Below are 12,054 nucleotides of genomic sequence, written 5' to 3'. Positions count from 1 at the left end.
CATTATAGTGTAAGAGAGTTCAGACGAAGAGCACTGGCACCCAGAGGTGGTTTTAACAAGCTTTCTTGCCATTCACAAGGGTCACAGCTGCTAGCAGGGACAGTTTCAGTGTTAGTCCATGATGGAAGTGAGCAGCACATGGTGGGGTAGAGGGAATCCATGCACAGGGATCAATATAATATATCATTTAAAACTAGGACCAGTAAAGAGAGAGTATTTTCTAAATTACCAAAAAAAAAAAAATAGATTATGAGCTCCTTGAGGTCAGTGACTGTCTTTTGCTTCTTTTTGTATCTCCAGTGCTTAGTACAGTGCCTGGGACATAATAGGCACTTAATAAATGCTTATTGACTGACTGACTAAAATAAGGAGGAAGGAATTCAGAGCAGGAAATTATGAATGAAGAGCTGAGAAGCAGGAAACTTAACCCTAACATTAATGTTGTAGCAAAAGGCTAAAATGGGGGTATTAAGGCTAGACCAGTTAAATGAGTTTTCACTGGTTGACACACAACTGGAGGAACTCAGTAGGTTATTTCATATTGTAATCTGGGAAATAGAATTTCTTCATCCAGTTATTTTTTCCCGTAAGTGAACTGCTGGTAAATCTTTTTTTGAATGGTTATGGATCTTATTATGAATGTCCTGCAGTGTTCCAGGCTTGCTGCAATCAACACAATGCTAACCACAAGCAAGAGCATCTGGAGAAGTTCACTATTTTTAATGGTATCCCTCTTCCATTTGGATGCTGTATGGGGCATCTTCCATGACAGTGTGAGCCATTTTGGCAAGCATACGTCTCCCTGCTTTATGTCTCATTTGTTGCTGCTAAATGGAGGATCACCAAACCAAGTAATTTCTGCAGCTTCATTTGTTACAACATCTTAAATGAGTTCAATACATGCATGAAAGAGAATGGGAGAAACCTCAGTGGGGGAGAGCTTTTAAGTCCATGTTTTACACGACTGAGTTAAATATGTTTTTGAGAGCAACAAACACAGGGGGATCTTCTGTTCTCTATATCTCTCGGTCAGTTGTGAGATCATGAAGATGGTCTGCTGTGGGGAATCATCTAAGAAAACAGATCCCTTCTCTTCAGTTTTTTTTTTGTTTTTGCTAGGCAATCGGGGTTAAGTGACTTGCCCAAGGTCACACAGCTAGTAAGTGTCAAGTGTCTGAGGCCAGATTTGAACTCAGGTCCTCCTGACTCCAAGGCCAGAGCTCTAACCACTAAGCCACCTACCTGCCCCACCCCCCCTTCAGATATTTTCATCAAGGATTCCTTCAATGCTTACAGAGATCATTCTTGAGAAATTTTCTAGAGATGAGAGTGTAGATACAGAGAAGATTTGAAAAGAAATTGGGCATATGGGTTGGTAGTTATAAATGTTTTCTTAGTAGTCTGTTTTGAGAAATAATACCATTTAGGATACTTTATGTTCTTTTAGCACCTCCCCTTTGAGAGTTCTTGAAAATCTGTCAAAAAAAAAAGAATAAAATGTCTCTTTATGTTTTTATGAGTCACCTCCAGTATGAATTTTTTGTGCGTGTATTTGAACAGGTCCAGCTACTTTTTCTATTTCATCTTCTCAGGTGTCATTTCAGCCAGGTGGCTTAGTGGATATAGCAATGCATTTGGAGTCAGAAAGACCTAAGTTCAAATTCTGTCTCAAACAATTCCTAGCTCTATGGTCCTGAGCCACTCACTTAACTGCCTTCTGCCTCAGTTTCCCCACCTGTAAAATGGGGATCATAATAGTACCCACTTCCCAAGGTTGTTGTGAGGATGAAATGAGATATTTGTAAAGCCCTTTGCAAATATCAAGTAGCTATATAAATACTAGTATTTGCTGTTGTTATTATTATTAATGCCCACCTCTTCATATAGCATATTGAATGTTCAAGTCTAAATGTGGTACTGTTGAGAATAAGTTGCTATAGAATCATTGGCAAATCTACTCCAGTTTATATCTCCTTATTGTCTTCTTTCCAGTTTCATGCATAAATCATCTTGGAATGATCTGGCTAAGTAAGTCTGAGTCTCCTGTCAAGTTTTCTGCAGGATCATTTTTTTCTTTCACTATTTTTGCTGTTTTGTAAAGTATATTGTTCATAATATTCTGTTATTCTCTTTGCAAATAAGCTTGGATTCAGTGCTGTTGTGTAGGGGAGAAGAATAGGATCTGGGAATTCATTGATACAGAAAATTGTCAGGCATGAATACTCTCTACCAATGAGTATTAGTACCATCTCTATCAGAGAAGTAGAGTCTTAGAGACTCTTAGTGTGACTGTAGTCTTCAAGAGTTACCTAGAACACTGAGAGATTGTGTCAAGCCCAGGGTCCAACAATCAGTATGTCAAACATGAGACTTAGGTCTTTTATTTCCAAGGTCAGATCCTTGTCACTTCACCTCTCTGTGTTGGAAATAGTCTAGGTCTAAGGTAGAGTGGCCCATTTTTCTTCTGCCCATGTGTGTGTGTGTTAGAGATACAGGGAGATAGAGAGGCAGAGAATTTGATTGTAGGTGTTCAGCTACCATTTTAATAGTAAGCTGGGTCTATGTATGTACATCCTGAGCTTGTTTCTGGTGGATAAAATCTATGAAATATATCTGAGATGGGTTCACCATGAAATTCTCCAGTTGTACTAGCACCTGGTTAGGCAGGTAGGAAGGCTATATTCCAACTTCCAGACAAGAGAGGTATGAGTTTATTGGCTGCCATGACAGAAAATACTTTATTGAAACACTGAACCAGCTAAAGAAGATTGCACTGCTAGTTTTATTTCTAAAAATATTGGATGTTCTTCAGGTTCTTGTAATTAACTGGGCCATGATGGAATGCCAAAATTTCTCCAGGATGTGAGACCATACATCAAACACCATCTTAATGGCTAACAACTCCTCCTAAATTCTATATTTTTGACCTGCTCTGGAGAGTTTTCATGAGAAATATGGGTAACGTCTGTGTGTGTGGGACAAGGGGAAGGAGAGGTAGGTGCTGACTTGTGAGAGGATGGCTTCTATTGCCATGTCTCAGGCATCATATTGTGATGTTTAAAAAGTTGAAGAGACATAATTCCTGGGTAATTAATCATTTTATTAATAGTGCTAGCATTTTATTAATAAGAGGCCAGTGGCACTCTCACATGTCAAGGACTCCTCAGTGGTGGGCTCACAGTTTATATGCCCTTGGAAGAGTGGGTATTCCTGAGGGTGGCAATCAACTCCGATTGGTTAACAATTAATGAGGGAATGAATATTGCAATGAGAAGTGGGCTCACTCCAATGAGGGGCTGAGAGAGTGACATTATATAACTCTTGGACCAACCGACTATCTTTACATCTAGACCACCCCTAGCCTTGGGCAATCTAGACAAAGGATCTATCTCACCCAAACTTACTTGAGTAGAACACAATGGACAGGAATTCACCTCCTTAAGATGGTCTAAGGTGGGGTAAATTTCTGGCAGAGGTCAGTAATGTTCTTCAAAGGCTAGACTTTGAACAAGGAAATAGGACAGGAAAAAAACCTGGATCTCCCCCATAATTGATTACTAATAATAATTTCTCTCATTGTCAATAAATATTCTGGTATAATAAAAAATTACAGTTACAACCAGCCTACATATGGCTAGACATATATGAATAAAGGCTCAGGTGAACCATTGCTTCAGTTGCCCATGTTGCTCCAAACAGTTCCTTGGTGCCTGGGCTAACTACTTTAAAATTTGTAAAAGCACTAGTAGGAAGAGCTAGAATTCAGGGGACATATAACAAGCTAGAGTAGAAGGAATAGAATGACACAATTTTCAACAACCAAGGACTCTTTTCTGTAGCAGGTATCTTAGGTGTTTGAGTGAGTCTGTCATGGGGTATAGTCAGGGAAGAAAAAGGCAAGAAGTAAGTGGTGGCTGAAGCCTATGAGAAAGTATGGTGTGGTGATAAGAGCACTGAGGTTGACAATAGAAAATTTGGGTAGGGTAGTCAACTCTGCCACTTACTACTTGTGTGCTACTCTTCTGTGGGCAAGTCATTTCTTCTCTCTGGGCCTCAGCTTCCTCATTTGTAAAACTAGGGAGTTGAACTAGGTGATCTCTCAGGTACTTCCAACCCAACATACCATGATCCAATGAATCTTTAAAAAATATGACAAATCCTTGGTTGTTGCAGGTGTGCCTCATTCCATCCATCCATTCCTTCCATTCTAGCTTGTCATGTGCCCCTTGAATTCCAACTCTTCTTACTGATGCTTTTATAACTTTTAAAATAGTTGGCACAGGCACTAGGGGACTGTTTGGAGCAACGCAGTATTCTAGGCAGGGGCTTGGGAGTAAATTAAAATGTTCTAGCAGAATGCACCAAGTTCAGCAGGTCTGAGAGCACAGATGTTTGGAAGACGTCGAAGGTGTGACACAGTCCAAGGAGCATCATGTGGTACTCAGATGATCTCTGACTTGCCTGAAATATCGCTTTCCAATCTCCTTCCCCCCTAGTAGATTCAGATAAGGTTGTAGGTAATAGAGAATACTCCCCTAGAATATTATTACTAGAATAGAAATATAGAATCACTAAAATAGGAAACCTCTCATCTCTACTCTTGGGCCCCCACCTCAAATCTCATGCTTTTGTTGGACAGCTTCATTTATAAGTCTTATGTGGTTGACTAAAACACAGTAAAACAACTAGCAGCTAGGTAAAGTAAAGCAACTTGATGGCATAGCACAGAGAGTACTGGGCTTGGAGTCAGAAGGACCTAAGTTTAAATCCTGCCTGACACACTTACTAGCTGCATGATTCTGGGCAAGTCACATTTCTTAGCCTCAATTGCCTCATCTGTAAAATGGGGACATTAATCACAACTATCTCACAGGGCTGTAGGGAGCATCAAATAAGATAACATGTAAAATGCTTTGTAAACCTTAAAGTATTATATAAATTGTTGTTGTTGTTGTTGTTGTTGTTGTTATAGCTATAGCAAAGCAAAAACAAAAGAACAAAAAAACAAAAACTATTGAGGACCTTTCCAGTAGCCATTGTAAATAAGGTACTTTGCCTGACTGATTCCCTTCCTCCATGCTCCTATCCATCAGATTAGGGGAGAGAATAAGGAAAGGGATGGAGGGTTTGAAGTTTGTCAAGGTTAGCCCGGCAAGCAAGCAATCAAGAAGATGGATGAAACGGAACCAGTGGAAGCGGACACTGCCTCCTGTTTGGTCTCCCTGTGGCTGGGGTTTTCACAATAGCTGTCAGGCCATTTCAGGCTCCATTTGGTCCTGCATCCCCCAAGATGTTTTATTGCATCCCTCTGGTCTTTCAATGCATTAGTTCTCTCCCTCTGGATCTCAGCTGCGACCATCCCCAGCTTTTCAGGATCCACCTCAGCTTGCCAGTAACTGTTCCCAGCTTGGGCTATAGGAATAATGCCAGCAAAGGTTAAGGCTGCAGTGCTTCAAAGCTGTGGCCCCATCCCCACCAAGAGCCTCTCTGTTTCTGTCCATGTGGAACAGATGGCAAAGAACTTCTGACTAGAAAGAAGAGCACAGCATCTTGTCCCAGGAAAGTCTCCCTCTCCTGGTTACAGAAGGATTTGAAAGGAGAACTGAGTACTTACCCACAGCGCCTTTCAATGCTGAAGGCTCAAAATACCATGTTTCAGCTGGAACTAAACTAGATTGCAACTGATATTGGGGCTCTCTAGGGACAGATTCTTCCCTTTGGGGAGGAGAATACCTAGCTTTGGGACAGATGGACACATTCAGGTAAGGAGATCTGGCGGCTTTACAGGTACCCCACAGTGACCAAATAGGAGACGGTTCCAACTCCTGATACTTCTTCTCCGCCTCCTTTTCTCCTGTTGCATGCTGGGCTGATCCTGGCAAGTTACAAACCTTCCATTTATTTCCTTATTCTTTACCCAAATCCACTAACTGGGAAGAGGAGTAAAGGAAGAGAGCCAACCATTCAGGCAAAGCAGCTTCTTTGGCTACTTGTAAGCTTCTCTGTAGTTTCTTTCTGTTTGTTTTTAATTATGTTATACCTTTTTTAGTTACTTTACTGTACTTTAGTAAATCATGTAGTTACTAAAAAAGTCAACCTATGAGTGAGGTTTCCCAGAGATTTCACAAATTGAAGGCAGGAACTCAAGAGCAGAGATGAAATTTCCTACTCTACTAATTTTGTTGAATATTCTATTTTTATTTAGATGTCTATGGAACCTGGGCAATTGCTGGGTACCAGGAGCAGTGTGAGCTCAGGTGAAGAGTAGTCTAAGAGTGTGTAGGATGAATGCCCTATAGTGAGAAAAGGTGATACCTTAACCTTTGAGACTATAACTTTTGGGATCTTGTTGAGGATAAAAGGCAGACTTGCATGTGTAATAGTCCATGGTAGACCACACCTTTACACAAATGACTAAAAGGAGTGGAGAAAGTAAGACCATATTGTACTTATTGTTAGTTGATTATGTAAAAAAAAAAAAACCAGAACAAGAACAAAACAAAATAATGTTTGTTTTGGTTGAGCAAAACACCATCTTGTAGGCTTTTCTCAAAAAAAGTCTTTTCTCTTGTGTATGTCAAAATTATACAAGGTTCCTTATAAGACTTAACAACTGAGATACACTTGTTTGGCAATCTTCTGATTTTTAGTATCAGCCAAGATATACAACAGAAAGATACATGTTCACCAGGGATGTTTGCCAGTATTGTGGAGGTCTAGTGCCAAAGAAGGATTTCCTATAGATGGTGAGATCCTCGAGGTGCTTCTTTTTGTAGATGATATAGTGCTGATTGCATCAATTCCTAGAATATTGCAAAGCCTCCTAAATAACATTTGTAATCACTCAAATTTGGCTTAACTGTCCACAGAGGAAAAGCCAAGTAGAAGAAGAATACCTACTGCCTAAACTATGATTTACAGTTGACTACACAGCTTATAGAATTCCTTTATATCTTGGATGGACACTGCAAAGGGACATTGATCTGGGCTTAGAATTCAACAGGAAGATGAAAGCAGGCTGGATTGTCTTTGGGAAAATGTAAAATTCTTTTGATGGCTCCAAGTGTACCTTTGAGACAAAGGCTCATCTTTTTTAAACATAAATATTCTTCCAGTGATGTTGTATGATCACAGTCATGGCCATTCTACTATGAATCATAGAATACTTACAGTCTACAAACAATTGAAGATGAAGATCAGCCAAAGGGCAGTGGAGAGAAGGCTGCAACATATTACAAAGAATTATACAGAAGGAGTGGTGCCTTAGCAAGAAAAAAAAGATGGGCCAGTCATCTAGCAAGACTAACGCATAACCAGTGGAAAGTCTGTGTGCTCCATTGACTTTCCTGAGAAATCAAGAGAGTGTGAGGAAGGCCCCCAGGACAGTGTGGACCTCCTATGATGAAGTTATGGAAGGAAATGGACAAAAGCTATACCAGATCAGATGGGCATGAATGAGTTGCATTCTGTATCACTGGTTGGAATGCCTATGCTGATGAAATCACAGATGCATTGGAATATTAGATACTGGAAAAGCAAGTAATGGGTAGTAAGGAGCAAGAGGACTGCTCAGTTACCAAAGTAGCAAATATGAAATACAAAGCAAAGGTGTAAAATGCCAAGAAGCAATTCTAGGGACCAGAAGAGGACCTCAGCAAAGAAGCATTGTAAGATCCATGGGGCAAGCTGAGGCCAGGCTAGAATTCAAGAGTATCAAATATTTGTCTGACAAGGTCTGAGTTTGAACAAACTCTATATGCACAATGTTCAACAAGGTGAGCATACCTGTGTCCTCTTAAACCCTATGCATTATATTAACTCGGCCCTCCTTGTTTCTCCAAATGAACTTCAATATGGATAGTTCCCAGCCACTGCCACCATTTCATGCCTGAGAAACAACCATGTCTGAGAGGGGATAATAGTAAGATGTACACATCAGATTCTATCAGTAGGCAAAGCTTGGCTTCTTGTTCAAACTAGTGTCTTGGTCTATTGGCTATTACCTATGGAATGCTGTTGCTCAATAGAAGGTAAGGTTCTTGAGGGATGATTGTTTTATTTTCATTTTAACACCCCTAGTTGTTAGCACAGTTCTTCCCCTTCCCTTCTCAACACCCAACCCTGCCAAAGACCACTTTTTGTGTCGGCTGAAGAGTATTTTTGTTTGCCTGGCATAGAGTAGGCAGTTAATGCTTGTTGATTGATTATAAGAACTGGAAGCGACCTTCTTTTGTTGTTCAGTCATTCAGTTATATCTGACTCTTCATGACCCCATGGACTATGGTCCATGCAAGGTCCATCTGTCCTCCATTTCTCCCAAAGTCTGCTCAAGTTCAAGTTTGTTGATTCCCGTGACATTGTCTATCCATCTCATCCTCTTCTGTCCCCTTCTTCTTTTGCCTTCAATCTTTCCCAACATCAGGGGCTTTTTCCAATGAGTCTTGTGTTCTCATCATGTGGCCAATGCATTTAAGCTTCAGCTTCAGTATTTGACCTTCCAACCTTAGAGATCATCTAATCTACTCCCCTCATTTTATACATAAGAAAACAGACCTAAAATATGAAGTGATTGGCCCAATGACGCACCTTGGGCAAGGTCATACACAATAATTGCCCAATCCAGGTTTCAAATACAAGTCTTCCCCCCAAGTCCTGCACCCTCCCTTAAGAACAGGTCCTTCCTAGAATTACTTCTTTCAGATTTATAACAACACAAATGCATTTTAGATGTAACATACTAAAGACAATTTCTACTAATAGCAAGAAAAAGTTTCTTTCATCACGTGTCAGTCTGACTGCAATGGAAGGTGTATATTGGAGAATGATGGGAGAGAAGGATGAATAGTAAGGTGGGTGGACAGGTTATGATGGATCTTCCTTGAAAGGTAGGAAAACACATCTGAATTTGCTGGAGTAGCCAATAGGGAAGTACTGATGGTTTTCCATGATGGAGATGATATTTCAGGAAGATTAATCTGGCAGCAGGATAAATTAGATAGGGGATGCCATAAAGGCAGCAAGGGCAGTGAAGACTCCAAGAATAGCCTCTTTTCCCCAGATATAGCCTAGTAGGCAACATCTTTTATTTCTCAATGGTACAACCTTCCCTCCCCCATTCCCATGCCCAATGGATGATAAACAAAAACATCCGAGTAAGATTTTCCATTGTTCTTGGCTATGTGGATGTTATATATAACACTAAACATGTTTTACTCAGCAGTTCAATTAACTCTCTGTTTCAGATTGTGTACCACGGGGATCCTTACGCTCCACGCAATTCTACCAGTTTTCTCATCTATGAAAGAGGAGTGGAAGTTGGATGCTGGGGCTTGTGCATCAATTCAGTGTTTTCCTCATTGTATTCTTGTAAGATAATCCTTCTCTTCCTCTGCCCTTTCCCATCCCTGAACACTGTCAAAGGCAGGGACAGCCTGGTATATCTGTTAAGGAGTATTTTTGCCTACTGCTTTTAAAACTCTGGAGACTGATGAGATATTTAAATCAACTAGGTAAGGAAAAAACTTCAGAGCTGTTTAACTAAAAGATCTTTTCTCCTTGTATCTTTTAAAAATTTTAATTTGTGTTGAGCTCTTTTATTTTAATATTGCTTTTATTTCCTGCTATATCCTTTTGTTCTCCCCTATCTAGAAAGTCACCCATTTCAGGGCTAGGGACTGGACCTGAGATTTCATCAATATAGGGATATAGCCTCCCAGATAAGGCAATTTCTTTTTCCAGTGCAGATAAGCTTCTTCTCTGCAACTCTGAGTCTTCATGAGTTGTCTGGTGCCCTGAGAAGTCAAATTATTCGTTCAGGTTCACACAGCCACTATGTGTCAGTGGTGGGACTTGAACCCACGTTTCCCAGATTCTGAGGATGATATACTTTATGTAGCAGGATTTTAAAGTTCAGCAAAACAAGCCAATACATAACCAAATCTGACAGTAAATACAAATGTTTCATACTCATAATCTCCCCACTCCTTTGCAAAAACAAAAAGATGAATCACCTCAAATCTTGGTGCTAATTATGGGGTCTCAAAAATAATGCCATATTTTTCTTGTCAGTGAGGAATTTGTCCTTTTGACCAGAGTTATCATGGGTAGTGTTAATCCCCTAAAAGAGATTCCACTTGTTTATAAGATGGGAACATGAGATCTAGACAGCAGCTCTGTTAGGTGTATTCATATTAAACTATAAATTAATGACTCTGTGTGGACTTGGAGATCTTTATTAGATTTTGCTTCCTGATCCTAGATTGTTCAATATTTTGAATAATGAATTAAATGAAGCCATATTATATACATGCGTGCCAAATTTGTAGATGACACAGACCTGATACCATAGACTCAAGAAAGAGCGTGGTGGCTGGTAAAGCACACAGGACTGGGTCAGAAGCAAGAGCCCAATTCTGGGCTTTGCCATGAATTAACTGAATGATCAAAGAAAGTCACCTGAGAATCAGAATTTCAAAATTGGAATAAGCTTCATAGGCCATTGAGTCCAAACTATACTTGAACAAGAATGGTCTCTATAATGTATAAGAGAAGTGGTCATTCAGACATGGTTTGCAGGTCTAAGATCCACATTGGGGCCTTTCTCATTATTAGAAAGTTTTTCCTTATATCAAGCCTAATTTTCCTCATCCTAATGTTCACCTGCTACTCCTAATCCTTCCCTCTGAGGGCAAATAGAACAAGTCTAATCTCTTTTACAAGGCAGCCCCTTAAATACTGAAGGCAGCTATCATGCCCCACTCTCTCCCACCTCCAACTTCAACCCAAGTCTTTTCTTCTCTAGGCAAAACATCTCAGAGTGATCTTTTTATGGCATGAACTCAGGGTCCTTCCCCATAACTATCAGCTTTCCTCTGAATGCTTTCATTTGTATTTGTATTTCATTTTTATTGATTTGCAAGGTTTAGGCTGAAGTTTATTTTTGCTTTTGCTTAACATTTTTTTTTTACATAAGAAGCGTGAATTCACTAGATTTCCATGGATAGAAGGGGGTGGGGATACACATTTAAAATTCCTGGGGAAATAGACTGTAAGTACTCTCATGCATTTGAAATCCTTTCCTGTTCAGGTATAGGTTAGACTACAAGACCTAAGGTCCCACCGGCTCAGCAGTTTTGTGATTCTGATTCAATGAGATGTTTGAAGGGCTTTCAAGTATATGGAATAGGAATTAGAATTATTCTGCCTGACTCCAGAGGTCAGAACTAGGAAAAATAGGTAATAGTTTCAGACAAGCAAGTTTAAGCTTATTATAAGAAGAGTCTAATGATTAAAACTAACCCCAAGTGGAATTGGACTGCCTGCCTCATGTGGTAGTAGGTCACAAGTTCTCTCTCACAGCAGGTCATAGGTTCATAGATTTGGAGCTGGAGGTCATGGAGTCCAACCCCCTCTTACAGATGAGGAATCTGAGGCCTAGACAGATTAAGTGATTTTCTCAGGCTCTTATAGACTAATAAGTGTCTGAGCTAAGATTCCAATGTATGTCTTCCAGACTTCAGGTTGTCCAATGCTTCATCCACTGTGCCCTTACCCTACCTCTCTTAAAGGGGAGGTAGGATGACCACTTGTCTAGATGATCGCTCCAATGATCTTCCAATTCTGTGATTTGGATACCTTGACTGTCATCCAAACACCATGACTGTTTTAGGATCCCCATTTATATATGATAGTTGTCCCATTCATTTCAAATTTTTCATTTATGAGAAATAAAACTTTGCTAGCCTAGTTTGAGTTACTATACACACACACACACGTATATTATTTAAAAATACATTTGACTCATTGCAATGCTCAGCACTGTTACTATTTTGACCATCTCTTTATGGCTATTCTAACTGATGGCTTGCTGCCTGGGCCTTCCTATCCCATTATCATGAGTCAGAGGGTTTCTTTCTTTTTTAAAAATAGAATAAAATAGACAATTTTTAGCACTCATTTTTACAAGATTTTGAGTTCCAATTTTTTTCCTTCCCACCTTCCTCTTTCCTCTTCCTAGAGAGTTTTTCTTTTTTGTGATTGTTTATATTGACTTTT

General features: G+C 39.8%; 1 protein-coding gene across 4 annotated transcripts in view; it reads left to right on the top strand.

Moving 5' to 3' along the window:
- SLC45A2 (solute carrier family 45 member 2) overlaps positions 1–12,054 on the top strand; it is a 63,397-nt gene that overhangs the window by 38,306 nt on the left and 13,037 nt on the right. For all 4 annotated transcript variants that reach the window (XM_027869136.1, XM_027869139.1, XM_027869138.1 and 1 more), the window contains exon 5: positions 9,243–9,366. In XM_027869136.1, the coding sequence (XP_027724937.1) occupies positions 9,243–9,366 (124 nt within the window). The remainder of the gene's footprint in view (positions 1–9,242; positions 9,367–12,054) is intronic.

The sequence above is a fragment of the Vombatus ursinus genome, unplaced genomic scaffold (assembly GCF_900497805.2).
Source record: "Vombatus ursinus unplaced genomic scaffold, bare-nosed wombat genome assembly UNPS02014791.1, whole genome shotgun sequence".
Lineage (NCBI taxonomy): Eukaryota > Metazoa > Chordata > Mammalia > Diprotodontia > Vombatidae > Vombatus > Vombatus ursinus.
Note: the sequence above shows the minus strand (reverse complement) of the source record. Positions and strands in the feature narration are given on the sequence as shown.